Below are 26771 nucleotides of genomic sequence, written 5' to 3'. Positions count from 1 at the left end.
ACTGGAGTTTCCTCTGAACATATTTATGTTGTTTGAATTTCCAGTTGTTCCTGCATTTTCTCTAGATAAATTATAAGTGGTTTTGGGTCCTCCTTTGGTACCTGCATTGTTGTAAGTTGAAGCAAAATCATTCAAAGAGGTTGACTCCAAAGCAGTGTGGTTATGAGGCTTCACTTCTCTCTGTTTTTCCTCGTGAGACAATATGGCAAAAGTCTGTGCCATGCTAGGTAGTATGCTCATCATGAGAATATTTCCCCTGAGGGCAGTATACATTTCATTTAGCCCCATCACCCCATCAAGAAGTGTATAAATCTTCTATCATGTTCAGCCTTGACTAATTTTACCTTTCCACCACAAGTGCACACACAGTTGCATTGAGAACCTACATCAACATTGCTCATTTCTTCCCAGAGTTTCTTCATCCTCGTATAATATCCAGTGATATCCAAGGTGCCTTGGACAAGATCATTTATCTCTTTTTGAAGTTGATACAATTTACAACCATTGGTTTGGTCATACCTTTCCTCCAACTCACCCCACAATTCTTGTGCATTACTAACATATTGTAGGCTATCTCTTATATCTGGTAATAGGGAATTGAGAATCCAAGAGGTTACCAAGTCATCACACATTTTCCACTGTTGAAAGGTAGGATCAGGTCTCACAATTTTTCCATTGATAAATCCTGTTTTACTCTTAACAGACAAAGCTCTAAGAACAACTCTCTTCCAAGATCTATAACCAGTACCATCGAAAACAGCAGGCAACAGAGATGAACTTGCATTCTCAGATGGATGCAAGTAGAAAGGGCTAGGAATGTCCATCCTAACAGTGGATGTGGAACCATTCTGAATTGGATCAACTTGGTTATCAACCATGGTGAGATCAGATCGCGATGAAATTCAAAATTGAAGACAGGAAGAAAGAACCAAATACAATTTGAGCAACAACAACTGAGACTCAGAATTGAAAACAAAATCGAGGACAGGAAAAAGGAACAATGTCGATTTGATTATCAACAATCTGAAAACTCAAAGTTCAACCATGAATTCGATATGAAAAACACACAGACTGATGTGGATGCGGAAAAAGGAGCAGGATCTATGTCCAGGGCTCTGATACCATGAGAAAATCAGCACTCTGTGATCACAAACAATCGAATTCCTCCATTGATGAACCTTGAGTTCATATGAGAAAGGAAGAAGAAGATTCTGGAAGAACTACATGAAAAATGTGTTTCATTGAATGTGAATTAAGAGAGCAACTATTACATGTGTTCCTATATATATAGATACACAAACTAACAAAACTGATTTCCCTGTAATTAACTCTAACTAACAATGAACAATATTAACTAACTTATATTCTCATCACTAAGGAATAAAATTATGATAGTTAATTTTGAATCTATACTTGTGGAGAAAAAAAACAATGATTATCGATAAACATAATAAAATTAAATTCCTTAAATTAAATCCGTATCCACCTCAGCCTATGTTGTTTCATTCTCTAAAACACATACTAATTAATAATCAATATCATTATTTAACATAGACCAATACGTTGATGTGTAAACGACTAATTTTTATAATCAGAAAAAAAAACGCTTATTTTTATTCCTTGTAATACTACATACGTTGATTTAAAATATTGTTATTTTATTGCCAACACAATGGAAAAGGTTGTCATATATATTATTTGAGAAAATAATATAATTTGGCACTACATTATTTGAGAGAAATATAATAAAAATACAAAAAAATACAAAAAACAATGGTTGTTCTTTGCCATTATTGCTATTTCATATTTGTATTAATAACTAAAAAAAAAATTAATAATCCCCGTCCCGTGGGGGTTTCCAAAAGTCATATTTAGCTAAGTATTTCTATGTTCTACAAAAAAATTATGAACGTCTCTCCTATTTTTATTTATAATAAATATTCAAAAGATTTTTTTTATTTATATTGTAAATAAACTTTAAACTATAATTTGAGAAATATATTATTAATGAAGGTAATAAAAAATTATTTGTCCATATCGATAATATCGATCTATTTATATAGATAGGAGAAGCATAAGAAAATTATGATGTCATCATCATAAGAAAATTTCGAACTTCAAATTATTATAATATTTTCAATTCAGTTTTTTCTTCTTCTAATATCAAAAACATGAATTCTAATTCAAATTAAAGTGTCTTATTATAGTGGAATCATACTTCCACAACATTCAATTATTTCAATTTGAATAAATTGACTTAGAACAATAAATAAACTTGAATTGAAGGGCCGGCATCATTTAACTCTAGTGAAATATATATCATAAAATCTATTAATCTATATCCATTTAAAATTTATCATAGCCTAAATTCAATTGGGCATTTTTTGGTTTGAATTGGAATATGAGTATGTTAATATTGGTGATATATATGGTGTATTAATGTGTAGCCAGAAAATCTTTGTGCATAATGTTAAATAACGCAAATATCAACAAATCACAAATGTATCGTGTTTATTAATCGGAAAGGGAACTGTCATGAATCATGTGATTTTTCTTCAGAGTTAATAATTGGAACTACACATAATATAATATTCTCTATGCCTTTTTTTTACTAATAATTTGAGTGATAAATACAACATAACTAGTATTGGGAAAATGAAACTAGGCCCTATGCTTAGGTGTTTAGATGGTCACAATGAAAGTTGGGGTTTTTAACTATTAGTCGAACTAAGTTTAAGTGTTTATCTATATATTTTTTTAATATAAATATACACAACATACATTTTGTACATATTTTATAAATTAGTAGATCAAAAATATGCTTAACACCGTTTTTATCTCTTTAATTTTTAGATAACATTTTCCAAGTTCGACTTCAAATATTTTATCATTGTGCATAGATTAGAATTGTCGGAGATTTTATGAAAAATCTCATTGCTTGATACGTATTAGGAACACTATCTTTAAAAATATTTCACGAGTAAAAAAAAATGAACAGCGAATTAAACGACTAACTGCATACAAATAAGGAACAAGAGGCGATTATTTGAGGTTGGTACATACGAAATTGTTGAAAAAAAATAAAGATCAGAAAACATGCAGATCACATGGTTGTCTATAGGTAAGCATTTTAAAACGCAGAGAGGAGGCAGAGTAAAATTTTAGAGAGATAATTACTTCACACTAATTAATACATTTAATTATCTAACCGGTCAAAATAGCTTATATATATAATTAATTAATTAATTTACGTGTTTGATAAATATTTAAAGTATTTATAACTTGATATTAGTCAAAAGTTATAAGTTGGGCATTCCTATGTAATTTAAGAATTTTCAAATTATAAACACTTTGGCCTGACCAAGGCTTTTATTATTTTATTTTAAATATTTTTTCTTATTCTCAAAATATCTTTTTCGATTCCAAATCAGAAATATAACAAAGAGGTTATTTATGAGTATCGATGTCAATTTCAAATATTGAAATTGCCATCAAAGAAAATAACAACGGAAAGAAAATATTTAAGGGTGTGTTTGATATGGATGAAAACATTTTCTGAAAAATGTTTTCCAATTTTCTCATGTTTGGTTGGCTTAAATGTTAGAAAATGTTTTTCAAATTAACTCATTTTCCTCAAATTTAAGGAAAATGACTTCCCTTCCAAAATTAAGGAAAACATTTTCTAAAACTCTACTTTATCCTTTAATTTTTTTTCTCACCCTATCCATATCCGGTACCCGACCCTCCCCATTAAAAAAAAAATTAATTTTTTTTAATTTTCTTATTTTTAAAATATCAAATATATTTTTATCCCTACCTCCAACCCCCTCTCCCCTCCTCAAACAAAAAAAAGTAAAAATTTAAAAATTATTTTTGAAACGTGTTTCAAATTTTAAGATTTTTTTTACCTCACCCAACTCCTACCACCCCTAATCCCTACAACCCCCCCCCCCCCCCCCCCCCCCCCCCNCCCCCCCCCGCCCGCCACCCCCACCCAAGCAGGCCACCTCGTAAATAATTTTATTATTTTTAAAAATAAAAATAAAAATAAAAAATATTTCAAATTTTAAATTTTCATTTTTTATGCCACCCCCTCTCCCCGGTCATTTTTAAGAATTTTTTCTTTTTGAGAAATATTTCAAATTTTAAAAAATTTCATCTTTTTCACCAAACTCACCCCTATCCCCCCCACCCAGGCCACCCCATCAAAAAAAATTAAAAATCAATTTTTTTTTCATTGTCTTTGAAATTGTTTTCCTAGGTCAGGTCCTGGGTCAAATCTCAGAGTCGGATTTTGGAACGGTCATCGGGATCTTGTCCTAGTTTGGGTGTCAGGGTCAGGTCCTAAATTAATTATCGGGGTTAATTTTTGGATCAGAAATTATTTTTCTAAAGAGTATTTTTTAGTCTAAAGCCAAAAATAAAGATATTTTTTGAAAAATATTTTTCATTTACCAATCAAGCATTAAAAAAAATTCCAGAAAATATTTTCTACTTACCAACCAAACATGAAAAAATAAGTTAGAAATTTATTTATTTTCCATGAAAAAACGTTTTCGTACCTACCAAACACACCCTAAATATCAATTCCAAAGACCAAAAATGTTTGATTACATCTTTGAAGCGCAGCAGTGAGTCAGATAGTAAGGGGTAATGGATCTGTTCACGTGGATGACTTATTAAAAAATTCTTTTTAAGTAAAAGAAAGGACAAACTATAGAATTCTTTATCTAAATTAAGGATCATGGTCTGTTTTAGATTCCGTTTGGATGGTCTTAAAAATTAGTTAAATTTATTTTTAAATTATTTTTAGTTTTTGAAAATATTTGATAAGATTTAAAATGAGTTTAGAATAACTTGAAAAAACGTTTAAAATGAAAAGTGGGTTTTTTCTTATTTTTTTGATTTTAAAGCTATTTTTTTAAATCAATCCAAATAAGCTCTGGCAAGTTGATGAGCTATGATAAGATGCCTCATTATATTATCCAAGATTAGAGCACTCCACAAGCCATCACAATTAGGTAAAAATGTTCTTTCTTTTCAAATAAACTTGTAACTTCAATGATTTATTTATTTATTTTGTATAGGTTGGTGGTGAGGCAACAATGACAACATTTTCAGCTGCAATAGTAAGTCCATCAGCCATTATAGGCACAGGAAGAAAATCTTTCTACAAAAGAACCAAAAAGATGAGTGGATTGAACTTATTTGGAAGTGAAAAGGCAAATAAGCATGTTGCCTCATTAAGCCTCATGAATATGTGCTCACTGAAAACCCCATCACTAGGTGCAAAAAGCTTGTCACAACCCAAAGCTAAGAAGCACTTTGTGCTACTTCATACCGGATGTCATGGAGCCTGGTGTTGGTATAAGATTGTAGAATTGATGAAATCTTCAGGGCATAATGTTACAGCTCTTGACTTGGGTTCTTCAGGAACCAACTCCAAACAGGCCCTCGAAATCACAACTTTTTCTGATTATTTGAGTCCGCTAATGAAGTTCATGGCTTCACTTGCTGCACATGAAAAAATAGTTCTGGTAGGCCATAGCTTTGCTGGACTCGGCATCTCTAAAGCCATGGAAAATTTTCCAGAAAACATTTCAGTTGCTGTATTTATCGCTGCTTTAATGCCTGGTCCAACTTTCAATGTAACTACCGTCTACACTAAGGTATTTCACTCGTCACTTTTTACTTGTCATTTTTTTAACAAATAAAAAAAATAAATTATCAATTTATCCCCTTCATCAAAAATGAAACACTTTTTTTTGTTATAGACATGTGGTGCAATAATACCTGAACTTGATAATCACGTTACATACGACAATGGACCTGGGAATCCTCCAACCACACTCATCCTAGGTCCCAAGTTCATGGAAACTAATCTTTACCAGCTGAGCCCAATTAAGGTAAGCAAATTAATATTGCAAATTTATTAATCAAGTACTTGATCGTAATAATAACTTGGAATTGATATAAACTAAGTTTTTTGCCTTGTTGATGTTAGGATTTGAAGCTGGCTACTAAATTAGTAAGACCGCTATATTTATATCCTGTGGAAAATATTTATGAGGAGATAGTTCTTTCAAGAAAAAGGTACGGATCAGTTAAGCGGGTGTTCATTATTGCTGCCGAAAGTAAAGCTCTGAACAAAGAGTTTCAACATTGGATGATTGAAAATAATCCACCTGATGAAGTGAAAGAGATTTTAGGCTCTGATCACATGGTCATGATGTCTAAGCCTCAACAACTTTTTACTACTCTTCTGCATATTGCCAATTCACATGTCTGATTTTAGTCCTAGTTAATTTGATAATTCAATCATTTTATTTTCGTTGTTATTTCCTTTTATTGTAGTTTCAGTGTTTGAAATTGACATTAATAAATAATCTTGTTGCCTTGCTTCTGATAATTTCCAATTATTAGGCGATTCGTATCCATACAAATATTTTGCGATTTTTTTATTTATAAAACAATAGCAACTTCTTTCAATCATATAAGTAGTTCATATCATAAAATCAACTAAAATCATAAGGGAAATCATTTCAAATAAATTCAAACTTTGAAACTTTTGAGGTTATAATCCAAGAATTTATCTATTTGAGAAGCTAAAATTTAAATTAATATAAATTTTACTTGTATCTCAGAGTGGCATTTTCCCTCTTTTTACTTCATAATTCATGGCAAAAGTTTTTTATTTTATTTTTAAAAAAAACTTCAAGAAATAGAGCCACAAGGATCCTAGATCAAATTAAACAAAAATGAAAAAAAAATAGTTTTTTTTATTTTTCTTGAACATCCTGGCTAGGTGCAAATTAAAGGATGAAGCATTACTTATATTATTACATTAAGAAGAATCAAGAGATCAGATTAGGCAAAGGTTAACTTAAACTAATGCCAACATGTGTTTAAACTTAAAATCTCAGATTAGGCAAAGATTAATTATGCTTGTCAGCCAGCTAATTTAATTCAATCAATGAGAATCTTCTATATACTATACTAATATACTCAATTAGGGTTGTTCACAGGTTGGTTTGGATCGGTTATTAGGTAAATCAAAATTTAACCAACTTAATCGGTTTTAAAATTATCAAAAATCAAACCAAACCAATTATAATATATATTTATCGGTTTGGTGGTTATCGGTTTCAATTTGGTTTGATTTGGTTTGGTTGTTCGGTTATTAATCAAATACAAAAATAAAAGAAATAATTTATTCAAAATGTGAAAAAAGTGACAACAATCCATTCAAAACGAAAAATAGTTAAAAATGACTGACATTACTGAACTTTCGATCACTGAATTTACATGAATACAACTTTAAAATTCACTATTTTGTCCAAGAAAGAAGATACAGTAACATTTTCAATCCCACAAAAAGAATTGTCATAGACACTTATATACATGAAATCAATAACATAAATATTTTCACCTTAGGCCTTTTTGCTTTCAATAAGTAAATTATAATTATTTTTTTGATGAAAACATATATAAGATCTTTAAAATTGTTTATAAAAATAATATATTAAGTATGTATGTCAATAAAAATATTATGTATATAATTTATAGGTTTGGTTCGATTATTTTTTCGATTTTTTCGAATAAAATCATAACCAAACCTAATACTGTCGATTTTTAAAAATCTAAAAACCAAACAAAATCAAATCTAAATAAAATTGGTTTATTTTATCGTTTTAATTCGATTTGAATTGATTTTTAACCAAACCGTGGACACCCTTAAATCCAATGATGTCAGGGAAGAATATGCACTTTAGTTTCAACGATTAGAATCAGTGGTTTTTTATGCGGGGTCTAAATAGATACTCCCTCTTTTCCTAATTACTTGTTTACTTTTGAATTGACACACCTATTAAGAAAGTAATTATTGACATAGTGAGTTTACCATTTTACCCCTATTAATTATGAAGTGGATAAATTAAAAACTTGAGATTTTCAAGAAGTTCTATCTTTTTTTAAAGTAATTAATTGAGGGTATAATAGGTAAAAATATTTTGTCCTTTCTTGATTTGTCAAAATGAACAAGTAATGAGAGACAACTAAAAAAAAAAGTGGACAAATAATTAAGAACAGAGGGAGTATATGATAAATTACTAAAATTCTAATAAATTTTCAAATGTTGAACCTATAATGCAAAAATCAATCATGACCGAAAAAAACATAAAAGATTAAACTCATGAAATGTAAATCCTGACCTACCACAACATATGGCGTTTCATTGTCCTAAACCACATACTATTTAACAATCAATTTCATTTTATTCAATATATAGACAGTAGACCTAACATTGATGAGTAAACGGCTAATTTTTATAATTAAAAAAACATGAGGTTTATTATTATTTTTTTGTCTTTCTGATATTACGTACGTTGGTTTAATTGTTATAATAATAATAATAATTAAAAATAAAGTAGAAAAGGGTCCTTGACACTCCTCCTATGTTATTTGAGAGAGAAATATTTAAAAAAATTAAAAAAACAACGGTTGTTCTATGATCTACAAATCATGAACGTATAATATATATATTTTGTAATAAATTTTAAAAGATTACTTGCTTATGTTGTAAATAAATTGAAATTCTAATTTTGAAAATAATTTATTAATAAAATGATGAATCAATTTTTTTAATTCTGTTATCGTCTTTTTTTTAATCCGATCTAATAAAATGATGAAATTTTTATATCTTCAAATTGGGTGATAAAATAAAATAGAAAATGACAAGGATTTATCTCCAAAATAGAAATAGAAAATAACAAAGGTTTTAGTTTCCTCCAAAAACAAAAAGTAAGATGAATATAGAAAATATTAACATAAAATAAAAAATTTGAGTACAATTTTCTTACGTGTCTTTAAGGAAATTTATTCCCTCGCTATTGTTGAAGATTTTGGATCAATTAATTTCACCAACGATAGAACAAAATAAGCTATTTGTAATAGCGGCAATTCAAATTAAAAAACTTTAGTGAACTCAACGTATAGAATAAATCACGAGACTTAACTAAATTTTTTGTTTTTTTTAAAACAAATGCAGATAACAGTTAGAGGGGAGAAAGAATCCAAATTTCGGTGCTTCAGTGTATCTTTGAATTTATTTATAGACAATAAAAATAATAAGATGAAGAGGTATAATCTAAAAGGTGTTTTTAAGTGCAATTCAAAAGTATTTTTTCTTATTTTTCATTTTTTACCTTAAAATTCCAACAATCGACACTATATCCATAGAGGTTGCATGGTTGGTAAGGTAAAAATAATAATTTCAGAATAAAATGAAAAAAAATTATTCTATATTTGGTTATAAGTATTAATTAATTTTGAATTTATTTTATCTCACCATTTATATTATAAAATAATGAAATTAATTATTTCACGTAAAAAAAAAATAAGATTGTTAATTTCATAAAATATAATTTTATTTATCTCATCTCACAGATCAAACAACAAGAAAACTCGAAACATCCAAATGTGCTCATATGTAACCTTTAGACTATGTAAAAATGATTTTGAGTTAGTCGGAATTAAAAGATTTCATTAACTACTAAAGCTTCTTCAAATATTCATTGATATACACTATTTATATGATATCAATATATTATATATACATAATATATTCTATTATGAGAAAAGGGTCTGATATACCCCTCAACTTAGCCATTTGGAGTTAATATGCCCCTCGCTATAAAAGTGGCTCATATATACCCTTACCGTTATACAAACAGCTCACATATACCCTTCATTTAACAGAAGTGAAAAAAATAGTTTTAAATTTATATTTTTGACTTTTAATATTTTTTTAAAAATTATTTAGGGGTATATATGATTCTTCTAGCAAAGTTCAAGGTATATTTTTTTCTTTTTCATACATAAATTATTTTTTGACTTATTTGATTATCATTATTTGAGTTTCTTATTTTGATGTTATTTTTTTCTTTCATTCCTTATTGTAAAGAAAAAATAAATTAAAACTATTTTTTGTGGCTATATTATAATTTAAAACTTTTTTTTTTTTTGTCTATATTGTAATTTAATTTTTGTATTTGAAGAAAAAAAATTGGCCATCTATAATAAGTTTTACAAGAACATTAGTGAAACATAAATAAATTTGACTATCAAAATAATAAATCTAAATTAGTCAGTGAAACAAAAAAAAGTCAAAAAAATATGTTTGAGGAGGATTAAATATACCCATATGGGATTATATTTCTTTTAAAAAAAAAAATTAAACTAAAATTAATTTTTTTTCATTTCCGTTAGAGGAAAAAGATATATGTGAGCCATTTGTATATAAGCAAGGGTATATATGAGTTACTTTCATAACAAGAAATATATCAACTCTAAATGACAAAATTGAGGGATATATCAAATCATTTTCCCTTCTATTATATATCAGATATACATGGTATACAATATCGATGCATGTATGGGGCCCATTCTTTTTGTTTCCAATACATATCGGTAGTTATCCCATTATTATAATTTATCCTGCCATACATACTAAATAACAAAATTAACTATACAAATCCTTTCCGAATATTCTTGTCTATCTGATTGCTGATCTCTCTGCATCCTCCATAGCCCAATGTCCCACCACCCTCTCATTGCTAGCCTACCCTCGCCCCCACTTAGTGTTCGAAATTTATATATATATATTAAAAAATTACATATTGTTTTGAAAAATATATTCTAAGAAAACTTTGTGAATAATATTTTCCTTGATACCAAACTCTAATCAATGACTTCTCAAAATTCTATCGTTTTAAATTAGGACAAAAGATACCAAATATTCTTTTTTTTTTAAGCTGATAAAAGATACTACCAAATCTCGATCTTATCCTGTTTTTGCTTTTGAACAAACATTTTAAACTTTTAAAAATGTCTTAATCAGTCACAAATCAAGTCCTATAATAAAATTCAGTAGTTCATTGTCACCATGACACTTTTCTCACTTACTACAGCCAAAATATATTACTATTATATATCCACTTTTCCACGTAATTACTACACTATATTCTATTAATTTTTTTAATAACTAAGTAGCACTGTCATGAAGCTCCAAAAAGAAACATAAAGAAAAATGAGATAAAAGAGATGTTTTTGTTCTATGCGAATCTGAATTATTTGGATAAAAAAAGTAACTATAACAATTTTGTGTTCTTACAAATTGTGTCAAATTAAAACACTTGCAACCTTTGAAGAGACATACAAAGTGCCTCTTCACCAAAAAGTAACTTGAACAATTTTTCTTTTATTGGAACTCAAAAGTAACTTAAACAATGCCATCATGTATTTATATTCACTTATAAAATTTAAAAAGCTCATATTAGGTGAAGATTAGTCACTAATTTTGTCATCTAGCTAACTCAATCAATGAGAATCTTCTGCGTACGTACTAACTATCAGATTCAGATGCACTTTATCAAAATAGTTCAACTAAATCAAATACTTTATAGATATATCATTAAAACTATAATTAAAAAATAATACTAAATTTTGATTTCATAAGTGCAAAAATATTGAACTTCATAAATTTAATTCTGGATCCGCCTCTACTAATAGTAAGTATTTCTTTATCCTGAAATACATAATAAAACAATTCCATTATTTTAACATAGACCAACGTTGATATGTATACGGCTAATTATTTTTCTAATCAAAAGCGCTTTTTGTTTTTTTGTCCTTGTATAATTTATAAATATACATCGTTATTTTAATGCCAACACGATATACGTAGGATAAGGTTGTCGATAAATTATTATTGCCAACATCACCCACAAGTTGAAACCATTTACAACGTTACATTGTTCCATGCCATTATTATTATTATTATTATTATTATTATTACATAGTCCCCGCCTCTTGGAGGGTTTTCAAAAGCCACATTTAGGTAAAGCTTTTTATATGTTGTACAAATCATGAACATATGTTGAAAACTATAAATAGAACAGGTACTAGTGTTGAACCATAGAGAAAATAAAAACGCGAAAAATAGAAAGAGGAGAAGAATACGTTGATTCGAGAATAATAATGGTGATTCAAAGGTTGGAGATATGCATCGAAATGGTGAAATTGGCGTTTGAGTTTGTTGCCGTGTTTGTGAAAGCAGTTGGAAGTGTCATCTCGGATGAAGAAGAGAGGAACTACGTTGCTCAAACGCCATACATCGGCCTTCTTCCATAATTTTTGTCATTTCATTTATTTACTGGTCCGACTTCATAGATATATGATAACCACAGTTTAGCTTGTTTTCTCCATCGTGAGACTTTATGTAAAAAAGAGCTTTCTTTGGGAGAGAGAGAGGTGTTAGAGTTTATTAGTTCCTTTTCCTTTTCTCTGTTGTAATTTTTGTTTAGTCCGGTCCAACCGTAGTCCTTTTTGATTTGTTTCTGGCCTTCATAATATAATAGTCTAATCATAAATTGTAACTCAACAAATTCTGAACAAAAGTTGAGTCCAAAACTCCACAAAAAGAACACCTCCTTTCACTTAATAAGAACTATCTTTTTGACTAACTTTATGCACTCTATATTTTTTTGTGTGTAGAACAAATGAAGACCACAACTATTTATAGTAGAGGAAGTCTTCCTAGCAATGAATAGGATGATAATGAAATAGTAAATAGTAAAAATAAAAAGCCTTGAGGTTAGGGGCTGACCCACATGCATCCGTGAGGGTGCACGTGTACCCAGTAATTTTTTTAAAAACATCGTATATATATAAAAAATATATATGTATAGACAGTTGATAAAACTATAATATATTTAATTGTACTCCCCAACAACCAAAAATTTCTGTTGGTGCACTGGTTGTAGTCACCAACTCGCTGCGCGACTGCGCGGGATCGAATCCCGCCGAAGTTAACCTTTTATTAACTTTAAATTCATCTTTTTCTCTTAAAATAAACCTTTTAAAAAATTTCTTTTATTAAAACTTGTTATTGCTACCTCATCTGGCCCCATCCGCTTTCTTAACCACCCTTTTTTCTGTCATCCGGTCCCGTTCCTTTCGTAATTGAATTTAAAAACAAATAAAAGCCCTAGCACAATTCTAAACAAAATATAAGACTAATTTTACATAGCACAGTTCTAAACAAAATATATTTTTTCCTAGCACAATTCTAAACAAAATATAAGACTGATACAAAATCTCTACAACTTACAAGTATTCTTCATTGCATAATTGAACTCCTACTCCTATTATCTCTGCGTAAATTGGTAAGTTCTTCTTTTTAAGCGTATTTTTTTTCCGATAATTTGTTGTTGATTCTTGTGATTTGAGATGGATAGATTTTTTACGAAACATAATTCTTCTCAACCAAGTGCTAGTTTTAGAGACAATTCTTCGCATTTTATAGATGAGTTTTATTAATATGAAGATTTGAGTTGTTTATTCAAAGTTCTAAAATATTCTTGATAAAAAGTAGATGGTTCTTCTTTTATTTTTTAAAATTATAATGTTCAATATTGATTTAAGTGAAATAAAATAATAAATTCACTATTAAAATTTATTTGGGTCTCAAACTTTTGGAGGCCTAAGCAGGCTTTGCGAAATGCTAACGTTACTCTTGTGTCACTCCTAGCCTTACCCTTGAGTCACTCTTAGTAGTGCCTTACCTATCTTCAAATCCTGGGTTCGTTTCTGCTTGAGGTTACATAAGTTACGAGGAATAAGGGGGAATGAAGAGTGAAATAATGTTAATAACTAATGTCAACGAAACAACAACGGACAACAAATATATATATATATGCTGCCCATGACCAGTCCACCAACGTTTATTTCCACCAAAATAATGAGCAATTAAGCCCAAATGAAATGCACATAAAGAGAGGATAGTAATGCTACATATGTCACTTAAAACAATATGTAAGAAACTGCCACTAACGGATGGCTATGCAAATGATGGATTTTATTAATTTAAAATGCTAAGTAACCAACATTTGGTTATTTTAATTTAATGTGATTCCTTCAAGCTTCTTGTTATAAGATTGCAACGTAGCTAAATAATTATACTATTATCGGTTCCGTAGTTTATAACTTAGTGGTTCTTATTTTCTTTATGTAAAATAATGAAAGTGGTCAAATATCGTTAGATTTTCAATGTTTAATTAGTATATTCTCAATTTGCTAAAAAAAGTATGGAAACATGCATTTGGAGATTATTAAGCACTATAATACTACAGTCAACGCCAACATCTTAACGTGTCAAATTTATTTTTATTTGAAAATTAGTAAATAAATAAATACAACTACATTACCCTATTTAAAAAAATATATATTTACATTTATTTATTGTAGAAACGATTTGTTTGATGAAGCACACTCTAAAAGTTAGTGCCAGTAATAGTAATTAAACTTTGTCATATTGTGTTATACTCGTAGAGCATTTTCCCTAACAATATGTACATATTAGGTAGGTTTGTGGACATACAGTGTTTGCAAGCATTAATTATTTATAAATATTAAAATAAAATATCTATTGTGAATCAATGTTTGTTTCACAGTATTGTCAATTATTTCAACTTCAAATTAAAATATATAGAAATTTCGAAGTCATTTCAAATTTGTTTGCAAAATATTTTAAGTGAAATAATAATTTTCAGTAGCAAAACTTTTTCGTTTAAGTAAATTCATATCTTAACATAATACTTTCTCAATTTCAATTGCAAATACTTTTTTTTTTTAATTTCAACTAAATATTCTCTAAACAGCTAACGAAATTCTGACTTTCCCTCAAAGTTGTAGACTAAACAAAAATCCGATGAAATAATTTTCCTTACTAACATGAGTTGATTCCTTAAATAGACACTCAAATTAATGAAATTATATAGTAAAGTCACATTTTTACTAAAGGGAGTCTCTCAAAAAAATTACTATGGCTAGAAGTTCACCGGGGCAAGCCAAAATCTGATCAGTCTAAAAGCCAAAAGGAATTGAAATATTTTATCATCAAGATTTCATTATTTTTTTAACACTTGACAGTGGACTCATTTTCTTACTTTTTATGTGTTGTTCATCACTTCTCTTGCATTCACTCCTCTTTTCTTTTATTTTCTTAATTTTTTACTCTTAACAAATGTCCAATTCTCAATACATAATTAAATCATTAATACATTTGATTTAAAAATACAGATAAACACATTTTCTGTTAAAATGACTTACACACTTAAAACTGTTAACATTACAAATAAGTTTATTGTCAATATCTTTCAATAGAATCAAATAAACTCAAAATACAAATTAATTTACTTTAGCATATAACCTGATTAGATAAGATTAATTTTTTTGTTCTGATTTTGTTTTTAAATTATAGATACTTTTTTTCCAGCATAACCATATTTAAAAATAGGATTGACAACAGGCAGAGCGTACAGGACAGGGGACGACATATTCATAAACTTTTTTAAAAAATTTAAATGGGCCGAGGCAGGTCACAACGCGGAATTTAAGTCTTTTGTATTAAAACTTAAAATGCTTAATTTATTTTTCAAGAATTAATCAATTTCATACAAATTCTATTATTATTTTTATTATTATTAGGAAAAAATTACTTAACTACACACCATTTATTATCATATTTTCTTATTTTCCGTACCATTTTTAAAAATATCAAAAATCCCTTATTTTCCTTACATCATCCCCTTTTTCGGATACATTAATTTGAAATCTCATACCCATGATTTTCCTTCTTTTTTTTCACGCCACGAATCTCTTAACAGTTACATCAATTAATCTATTTTTGAATTTCAAATCTTTTCTATTTCCAATTAATGATTTCAAATTATTCAAGAGGTAGATTTCTTTCCATCACTTCAAATTATTATTATCATTATTATTATTATTATTATAACGGTAAAGGGTCAAAAATACCCTTGAAGTACAGGAAAGGTCTAAAATACCCTCCATCCATCTTTTGGTCTAAATATCCTTCTACTCATCTTTTTGGTCTACAATTTCCCTTCCATCCACCTTTTTGCTCACTTATACCCTTGCAACTAACAACCCTCTCTCTCTTTTTTTTTTTAAATACTTATTATGTGTCATTTTCTTATTGAATGAAATAAAAATTCACCTCTATTAATTTTTTCCTATAATTTATCCAAATCAAAACAATATATCTTTTCAAAATCCAATAAATATATTTTTTTAAAATCTAGTAATTTCTATTTTCTATAGCTTTTTTCCAAAAAAATAAATTGCTTTAGATAATTAAAATATTTTAAAAAATATTAGTCATGCCACAATTACAGGGACATAATATATTAATATAAATTCTAAAAAAAAGTTGTTCCAGTTGGTGCACCAATCCAAGATTTGATCACTAATGACGAGGACGACAAGATTATTAGTCAAAAAAATTAAATGATCTTTTTTTTTAAAAAAAAAGATAGGCAAAAAAATTAAATGATCTTTTTTTTTAAAAAAAAGATAGAAAATGAAATGATTTTTTTAAAAAAAATGTTGTATAATAAGATTATTTACGTTTTAGTTATTATTACAAGAAAGATATTTATTAATATTTTTATTTAATATACCAACTACTTAAGAAAAATGGAGTAAAGTATTTATTAGGAATAAAATACATAAGAAGATGAGAGAAAAGAGGGGTAAGTGGAAGAGAGATGGTAAAAAGTAGAGCCGTCAATATGAGCTAGGCCCGTTGGGACGGCTTGATCTAAACTGTAATTTGATAGGGTTGGGTTATGATTTTTGAAGCTCATTTAAGAAAAGGGTTTTTTAGCCCGGCCTGAATAAGTCTGCCGATTTGTGGGGTTTGAGAAATATGGATAGGGACGGCCCGTGGGCCAAATAAAAATTAATTAAAAAATAAAAAAAAATAAAGTATTAAAAATAACAATAGTCTAAACTCAAAATCAGTTTAAAGTTTGAAATATTACAATCTAAATACAAATTATGTTTTTAAAATATGTATTACATAAAATAAAAATTCCCTAAAATTTCTAGGAATCACTACATAGGCTGTAGCCTACGGAATATTGTCATAGTTTTTGTGTTTTATTATGATCATTGAAAAACAATTAGTTAATATTTTTATTTAGCTATTTATGTTTTTACTTGAAATCAAACTTAATAAATATTATAAAGATAATTTTATTTGTGGATTTGATTAACAAGTAGTAACACTAACACTATGTAATATTATCTTGTCGATATTTATAATATTATTTTTAAATTATAATTTAATTTAAAAAATTATAAAAATATACTTTTACGAAAAGAGGGCTGGCCCGGCAAGCCCGTAGCCCATGTACTTGTGGGCTGGGCCGATCATTTTCTGACCCACACAAAAAATGGGATAGCCCGGCCTGACCCGTCAAATTTCAAAGCCTGTATAGATTAGCCTGGATGGGATAGGCCAGCCCATATTGACAGCTCTAATAAAAAGGTAAAGAAATTGGTGTATTATTCAAGTGTAAAATAATTAATGAAGTCTTACACAACTATTATTGGTTGTGCCTCTACTATTATAAAAAATTTCAAAATAATTTATATCTCCATCGCCTGGTTTAGAAAGGAGGGAAACTTACTCTGCCTCTTCTATGGAGGAGAAGTGCACAAATACCCACTTTTGAAATAGCCAATTAGTTATATCTGAACTTAATTTTTTCTTGCAATGTTATCTATTTTAAGAAAAACTTCAGACGTATTCGATTGAAGTTGATTGGCATTCTGATAAACTTGTGACATTTTTGCATTTTTTTATATACATAAATTCATATATATATATATGCTAAAAAATATAAAATGTGTAGCTTTCCCCTTTCTTTTTTTTTAGTCATTTTCTTGAATTCTTTCTTTCTAGGTGCTACAAATGAAGCATTATATTAATCCCCACGGCCCTCACCTTAGTTAATGTAGTAATATAATGTAAAAAGATTCTAAGATCAATTTGTCTAAAACAAAACAACCTCAAAACACTTCCAAGTTGCAACCTTTGAAGAGACATAGTATATCTAGATCGAAATATTGCCTCCTCACCTAAAAAAAAAAAACAAAAAAACTTAAACAATGCCAACGTGTAGTTTAAAAGTTCAGATTTGGTGAAAATTAATCACTAAGCTTGACAGCTAGCTAACTCAATCAATTAGAATTTTCTACTAAACCAATGATCAGAGAATATGAACTTTAATTAGTTTCGACAAATATCAAATTTTGGACAAGTGATTGCAAGAGTGCAATGCGTACGTCGATACAACTAAGAACATACATTTTTAACTCATCAAATTAAAATTCTAAACCGCCTATATATATATAATGCTACATCGATTTATTACATATCTTTATTTATTAATTTTATTGCCAACATGCATGATATATAGATGGATAGGGTTGTGTCATGTGTGAATAATAATAGTAAAGGGTCTCGATCACATTCATCGACTAGTTAAATTAACCATTCAAATCTCATCAGTCATCTCTCATCAATCTATCTTCCAAAATTGTCCTTGATATGTATATTAGAATAATTGCTCTTTTGACCCTTAACATATTAGAATAATTGCATTTTGATCCCTTATTTATATGAGTAAATGATTTTGATCTCTATCATATTAATTAATTTGAGTAAGTACACTGCACATCCAAAATTTAACTTAAATACGTAGTTTTGGTCTCTTCATAGATAAATATGTGATATTTGAACTGTATTTACTACTAAAAAAAATTAGAAGCTCATCGCTATTTTGCTCGTAGCTAATAAAAATAAGTCACTTAGAATTAGCTATGAACTTCATTGCTATATCACTTGTAGCTAAATAGAATTAACAATGCTATTTTAGCTATAAAATTGCTAAATCCTATTTTTTTAGTAGTGATCGATCACCTTCAAATATAGACCATAACACGTTGGTAATTCAACAGTTTAGCACAAGTAAATGGATTTAAAGCTACTCATTTATCCAAACATTATGAGGACCACAATTAAAATCTGTTACTAAACATTCAAGGGACTAAAAGTGAAAAAAATTCCTATGTATGATTTGAGAGAGAAATATAAAGTTGTTCCATGTCACTATTATTGTACTATAGACTATCTGTCTTTTGGGTGATTCCAAAAGCCAAATTTAAGTGAAGATTTATTTGTTCTTCAAGTCATGGTTGTGTAATTTTTTGAAACTATATATAAATAGAAGAGATACTGGAATTAGACAAAAGAGAAAATAAAAACGCGGAAAATAGAAAAAGGAGAAGAAGAAAAAAAAAATACATTAATGGTGATTCAAAGGTTAGAAATGTGCATTGAAATGGTGAAATTGGTGTTTGAGTTTTTTGTTGTGTTTGTAGAAGCTGTGGGTACTGTTATCTCACAAAATGATTCATCTCTAATCGACAGGAACTATGATGCCACAACTCCCTACATCGGCCTTCTTCCATGAAACCAATTCAGTATATATTCGAGATTTATTGGTCCGACTAAAAGTTATTAATGCATGAAATGACGTACAACTGCGTTTTAGTTCGTTCCTTTTTTTTTTTTATACTTTTAAATAAATTATTTATATTTAATGTAATTTGTTGTATTTCTCTTTTGCATATACAGCAAGAAATATTAGCTACTGGTTTTTAAAATTTTCTAAATTTTGTTCAATTATATATATATATATATATATATTTACTTTATTGATGTGTTTGTAGTCTTTAAGAACAATAAAATAGAAAAATAATTAAATTATTTTAAACTTCTAAAATGATAAATAATTTGAGATATATATTTAAAAAAAATTACGATTGATAATTTGTGACAGAGAAAATAATTAGCAACATTATAAATAGATGGACATGATTAAGATTTTTTTAATTTCTTTTCACCAAAAAAAATAATAAGATTTCTTTTTTTTTTTTTGGTTGAAATAAGATTTCTTTTATTTCTTACAATTAGCTTCTGTCCGCAAAAACTTGAAAATGTGATCTGCATGTTGCCAATTGCCATGTTTTTTTTTAATTATTATTATTATAATTTTTATATCTATTTTCTGCATAGTGCAGTTGACTCAATTTCTGTATTCCCCTCTGAGGTTGGTGATATTTTTCAACAAGTCCCTCTACAAATAATTTTTAATATTTATTTCTTTTCTTCCCTTTCCCTCCTATAACATTGATGATTGAACTTGATCTAGACTTTCGACCACATTCAAATATCCAACGTTCTACCATTAATTTTCTTTATTTTCTTGATTGTGCAAATATAATTTCATATTGTAAGTTGATATGAAAAAGAAATTGCATATGATTATAACGTAGAAATAACTCTTTAATAGTGTGTTAGAAAAATTATGTAGGCTTATTCAACTTATGCCTCTTGTCTTCTTCTACCCAAAACACTCATCCTAAAAAAAAAATCATATCCATTGACCAATAATCACTATTTACAAAAAAAATTGATAACAATAAATTTTCATAGCTAAATAATAAAATTTAGTAATGAACTAATTAATAATAAAATATCATAAAATTTTGTTAGATTCGAATAATTTAGCGATAAAATAGTTAATGTGCTGTAAACATCAAAAGACAGGGGCCTAGCTAGGAATAAGGAACGTACCTCATAAAGCAACAGTGTCAGAAAATTCAATTAGTTAAGAATTCTTTTAGCAACGAATTAACGATAATTCCACATTACATTACAGTAAAAAGATACAAATAAAGTAACCAATTATCGGTCGGCATCTCTAAATTTAATTAATGTGAAGTCCTGATGCAATTAATTTGGATTAGTCTTGAACGTGCTAGTTTGGTGTGCAAGGACATGAAGTCTTTATTATATTAATCTCTCTTGTCCCTTTCATTAATCTTAATTCTTAATCAACAAGCAGTGCTAATCTAAAAAAGATTCTAAGGATCAAATAAAATTGCGTCAAAGCACTTGCAACCTCTGAAGAGACATACTATAGTATAATATCCAGAACGAATTAGTGTCTCTTCACCAAAAATAACTTAAACTAATGCCAACATGATATAGTAAATTCTAATTAAAAGTTCAGATTAATTAAGTAAAAATTAATCAATATGCTTGTCAACTACCTAACTCAATCATTCAGAATCTTCTACTAATCCAATTGTTCAGAGGTACATGTTACTTTAGTTTCAATTGAATACAGTATTTATATACAAATGATGATTATAAATATATACGTGAATAACCGTAACTAGTTCATTGATAAAAATACTAAAATCTTCAAATTTAACTCTTGAAGATATGCCTCTATGGGAGTGGGAGACAGTCCTACGGACAAGCATCTATGACAACATTTAATTGTCCAAACTTAAAACTAACAATCAATTTCATTGTTTAACGTAGACCACTGTTGAATGTTAATGTATATACGGCATTTTTTTTCCTTTCTAATATATATTTAAAAAGGCCCTTTTAATGCTAATTGTTGTTTTATAATTAATATCGTCATTTCAATGCCAACACGATACATGGATAAGGTTGTCAATGTATAAAAATAATACAATAGAAAAGGGTCTCAATCTCATTCATATCTGCAAGTTGAAACCATTCATATCTAATCTCTCCTCAATCTATACGTATTTATATTAGAATAATTGCCCTTTGATCCCTTGCTCGTTTGGTTAGGGAGAATACGTTATTTTGAGATTAATTATTTTCGAATCAGTTATTTCAAAATTGTTATTATATTCTTAATATGTGATAAATATAATATTACAATTTCAGAATAACTAATCTCGGACTTTATTCAAATAAAAAATCAAATATGAAATAAACTCATCCTAAAATTAATCGCGGAATTAATTCTCTTATACCGAACGAGCCCTAATATATTCGAATTGCAACTTACATGCCTTAATTGTTGAACATATTATGATTTTGATCTTTATAATATTAATTGAACTAAGCACACCCCTAACTTACTCAAATGTACTTTTTGGTCCCATGATAGAAAATATGTGTATTTAATCTTTTTCTAAAACTTATATTATCTTCGAATCAGAGTAACAATATAAATTTAGCATATATAACACATCAGTAATTCCATGGTTTAATACTTAAAAGTTCAAATAATTTGTGAAGATGTACAATTAGTAAATGAATCAAAAGTACACATTTTAACTAAATAAAAGTTAAATACGCTTAACCAGGAACTACAAGGACCAAAATCAAAACATATTAATTATTTAAGGAACAAAATGTGAAAAATTTCCTATGTAATAATTTGAGTGTGAGAGAAGAGAAAAATAAAATCGATGGTTGTACCATGTCATTATTGCTACAATTATTATTTAATTATATATTCCCCGACTCTTGGGGGTTTCCAAAAGCCATATTTTGCTAATATCTTGTACGAATATAATCATCGTTGTATCTTTCGAAACTATAAGTAGAACAGCACGTACATCATATAATTGAACGAAAGAGATAGTGAAAACGTGGAAGATAGAAAGAGGAGAGAAGAATAATATACATACATTCGATCGAGAATATAATTATATTTATGGTGATTCAAAGGTTGGAAATGTGTATAGGAATTATGGAATTGGTGTTTGAGTTCATTATTGTTTTTATTGAAGCTGTTGGTACTGTTTTCTCACAAAATCATTCATCTCCCACTGAAAGGAACTATATCGCTGCAGTGCCCTACATCGGTCTTCTTCCGTAAAATGATCGAATATATTTGAGATTTACTGGTCCGACTATAGTAGTTAATGCATGGAAGGAGCATGACAATAATTACATTTTTAGTGTATTTATTTTTTCTCTCACTGAGAGAAGTCTTTGTAAAGTATAAAATCAGATTCAGAAGAGCTTCCTTGGGAGAGATTAGGTGTTAGAGTTTATAGTTTCATTGCTTTTTTTGTTTGTAATTTTTGGTTAATTAATTTTATTTAATGTAATTTGTTGTGAGCTTATTAATAACACTACCAGTTTAATTATATTTTTTGTTTTAGAATTCCTTACGCGAAGCTTAATGGATTTATCCCTAGGATAAAAATTAATATAATAGTAATGATGAAACTTTTATGGAAAATATCTGATTTTGGACATGGAAAAAAAACTAGATCTTAGCTTTTTGTCTGTACTATATTAATGAAATAGCAATTATGCAGATATTTATATTTCTTGAATATAAATATATTTATTTATCTTTTTTTTTTTTGTGTGTGATTACAGTAACATTATTTGAAATAGCAAAAGACTTCCTAAAATTAGAATTTCCATTAGAATGTATTTTAACGTTCTCAAAAAAAAAAAAAAAAATTGGACAAAATGTTAAAAGTATATATGTTCGGTTGTATGTGCTCTTTTGTTATTCCTATCATTTAAAAATTAACTAGTCGACCAATTGATTATTAAGGTTGTTGGTAGATATATATCTTATCTAGGGCGACTCATCTAAACAAATAAGAAATTGACAATGGTAAAAAAATATTTCCTTTTCATGAAAGTTAAAGAGAACTCCAGCCAAAAAAAAAAAAAAACCTTAGAAATCAGCTAGCCAAGATAATCGTCTAAAATTTAATATCAAATCATATTTATGAATGAGCAGAAAAAAAGATTACTATGATGTTACATATTGTCAAAGTTATGGTGTCGCAAAGCTAATGAGTTATTGAGTTACCGACATAGTTGGGACAGTGATGAAACTGTTTCATTCTTAATTAGAGATTTCGGGTTCAAGCTTTGGATATGGAAAGAATTTTGTTAACAACGTCATCCTCGAATGCCCCCTACCCCCAAAATGAGTCCTGTAGTGCATGATTCAAATTTAGCCGGGGCTCTAATATGAGCTCCAAACAATGAATGAAAAAAACCATAATGAGCTGGCATTTGAAGCATTTAATTTGGTTAACTAATTTTTGGATATTCAAAAAATAATTTGTCGTGTCCCCTATGAAACTTAATGTTGTTATCTGTAAATATAATTAGTTGGTGAAGAGCAAGTGAGGGAACCCATCCATACATGTGTCCAAAATAATAGAGATAGTAGAATTATTTTTTTCATAATAGAAAAGTATTTCCTTCATAGGAAAATGATAATTTCAAGGGATAATAGTATTTTTGGTCCCTCAATTATAAGTAAGTTGATTTTGATTTTTCTAATATATGACTCAACACATTTTATCTTCGATTATAATTAGAATGTGCCCTTTTTATCCATTTGTACAGGAAATATGCTATAGATATATTTAGACAACTTTTAGAAGTACATCACTCTCAAATATGGAGCAACGATACACGTTTAACATAATATTTGGTGATTACATGGTAAAATATTTGGTTAATACTTCAACAAATTTGTGATTATTCATTAGCAAAGAGATTAAAAATATGCCCATTTCAAGTAATCGAAAATTAAATATGCTTAATCAAATATCATAAGAAGTAGATTCAGATTATATCAGTAATTAAGGGACTAAACATGCTACATTAACCCTTAATTTGAAGGAGTTGATAAAGTCTTTAGAGGAAAATGGTCATATAATGTTCAAAAGATATTGGAAAAAATAAAAAATGCAAATGTCAAACATCATGTGGATTCGTCTTTCCCTTATTCAAGGGAGGAGATCATAATACTAACGATATTTTCAGATTTTTCAATATTACTTAATAAAATAGTACATCTAGTAGTTCCAAGTTGCAACACAAAATTATTGATAAATCGACATGATTAACTATTTTTTATTTCTTAAACATGCGATCAGCATGTTTTCTGACTTTTTCCATTTCATATCATGATAATTTATTTTCTGCATTGCCAGCCTATCAGAAATTGCCGCATATATCTATATATAAAATATTTAATATTGATTTTCAATATTTTAGTTCCGTTTGTCTTTTTTTTTTCCCATCATTATTATTGAATTTGGTCTAAACTATCGACCACATTCCTTTCCGCTCTATCATTTAAATTGCTTTCTTTCTAGAATTATTATCACTGGAGGACACCTGTAAAATTGAAAGAAAATTCGGAAAATGATTTTTTTTTTTAAAAAAAAATCGTATCGCAATAAAGATTAAAGCAAATGTAACTACACTAAATGTTATTTCCTTGTTATAAATGTCTCTATTGGACTCAGATAACAAGCTTTAAAGTTTTGGGTATTGAAAAAAAAAAGAAAAAAGACGAAAAAAAATGATAAAAAATATAAAAAAGAGTATACTTCAACTATTTCTGATAATACAATGTTACATTTGAACTTTTACATATATATATATATATATATATATATATATATATATATATATATATATATATATATATATTACACAGACTAGAAGAAAGAACTATAGAATATTCTGTCATTATGTAGAGTTCCAATCATTACTCAAAAGAAACATAATACTTCTGCTGATAGTTCCGTTTCCGATTATTAAATCCCAAGAATAAAACATCACACATTTGTTGATAATTGCGTTATTAATTTAACATTAATCACAAAGACTGTGAGGTCTAATTGCTGGTTGGTCTGGCGGCAGATTAATTTAACAAATATATTTCTATAGTTTTTAATTACAAAGTAAGAATAAACAAGAATTAGCAATTGGAGTACTAAAAGTAGTGAATTTTTTTCTTTATGATAAAGTCGACAATTAGCCGATTGAACAAGATCGTTTTTCTTGATTTTACTCGGAAATTCTAGATAAGGTTCTATAATGAAAGTCAAAATTTGACTTTTTGTATTTATCTAATAAATTTTCTTTGTCGGAAAATTAACTATAGATACAAAGCTTAACTTTATTTTTGTTTTTATGTATATATAATAGATGTTGATCTCATAGGGTTCTTTATGTCGTTTAATAATACATAAATATTCTTTTATTCTGGATTATGTAATTAATACTTTTTGGCAATGGCCAGGAGAAGATTAAAAAGTTGAAGAGGCTTAGACATCATGACCATGTGATCAGATCCTGAAATCTCTTCCACTTCATGTAGTGAATTCTTTTCAATCATATACTGTTTTAATTTCTTCGACAGAATTTTATCTTCAATAGCCTCGAAAAACACTCGTCTAACTGATCTATACTTTTTGCTCGAAAGAACCATCTCCTTTGATATGTCTTCCGGACTGTGCAAGTATATTGGCCTTACTAACGTAGTAGCCAGCGCCAAATCCTATCACCAAACAGGGGAAATAAAATAAAATTTATAAAATGGATTTGTTTCTAAGATAGCTAGTGAAATTTTCGTGTAGCTAGGTAATTCAGGGGTCTTCTTTAGTCTAGTTGAAGATTTGTATGTTTGTGGAGAGTAGTGGTGGCAAATGGGCGGGTTGGGTTAAATTTGGGCGGGTTGAAAATGGTCAACATAAAATGGGTAATAATTTAATCCGCCCATATTTGATATGGATAAAATGGATAGGGTAACAAATGGGTTGGGTAAAATACTAGATTACCCATATTTTCATGAGTAAATAGTACTCTACTTAAGAATTCAACATGGAAAAAATATTTTAGTCTTTCTTTAGATGAAATATGTTGAAAATGCTTCATTTAGTTTTATTGTATCATAAAAGTAAAAAAAAATCCGATAACTTTTCAATATAAAATAAATTTATGTTTTCCTAGAAAATGTTTTCCTGGAAAATAAGTAGATTTTTGACTTATTTTCTCATGTTTGGTTGGTGAGTAGAAAATATTTGTAGTGTTTGATTTATGAATGAAAAATATTTTTGAGAAATATCTTTTATTTTTACTAGATTAGAAAATAAGTTTTGAAATTGAAAATATTTTTAAAAAACAAACTTAAAATTATTATTTTGGGGGATGGGGGGCTGGT

General features: G+C 28.2%; 1 protein-coding gene and 1 pseudogene across 2 annotated transcripts; one reads left to right on the top strand and one right to left on the bottom strand.

The window, feature by feature from the left end:
- Positions 1 to 4904: 4904 nt before the first annotated feature.
- On the top strand, positions 4905 to 6378 carry LOC125878218 (methyl jasmonate esterase 1-like). 2 transcript variants are annotated; one of them, XM_049559420.1, is made up of 4 exons: positions 4905 to 5021; positions 5088 to 5669; positions 5775 to 5906; positions 6005 to 6378. In XM_049559420.1, the coding sequence occupies exons 2-4, from the start codon at positions 5106 to 5108 to the stop codon at positions 6287 to 6289; spliced, it is 981 nt and encodes a 326-aa protein (XP_049415377.1). In that variant the 5' UTR covers positions 4905 to 5021; positions 5088 to 5105; the 3' UTR covers positions 6290 to 6378. The 2 variants fall into 2 exon arrangements, with proteins under 2 accessions (XP_049415377.1, XP_049415386.1); XM_049559429.1 differs by lacking the exon at positions 5775 to 5906.
- Positions 6379 to 25826: 19448 nt separating this feature from the next.
- Positions 25827 to 26771, bottom strand: part of LOC125865743 (methyl jasmonate esterase 1-like) — a 4281-nt pseudogene continuing 3336 nt past the window's right edge.

Source organism: Solanum stenotomum, chromosome 1 (genome assembly GCF_019186545.1).
Source record: "Solanum stenotomum isolate F172 chromosome 1, ASM1918654v1, whole genome shotgun sequence".
In the NCBI taxonomy this organism is placed as follows: domain Eukaryota; kingdom Viridiplantae; phylum Streptophyta; class Magnoliopsida; order Solanales; family Solanaceae; genus Solanum; species Solanum stenotomum.
The sequence above is the reverse complement of the archived record's forward strand: the minus strand, read 5'-3'. Positions and strand labels throughout refer to the sequence as shown.

Excerpts from the sequence above, each read along its gene's own strand:
- LOC125878218 (XM_049559420.1), top strand. The coding sequence starts at position 5,106 with ATGACAACATTTTCAGCTGCAATAGTAAGTCCATCAGCCATTATAGGC. Across the intron at positions 5,670-5,774 it reads TAACTACCGTCTACACTAAG|ACATGTGGTGCAATAATACC; the intron begins GTATTTCACTCG and ends TTTTTGTTATAG. Across the intron at positions 5,907-6,004 it reads ACCAGCTGAGCCCAATTAAG|GATTTGAAGCTGGCTACTAA; the intron begins GTAAGCAAATTA and ends TGTTGATGTTAG.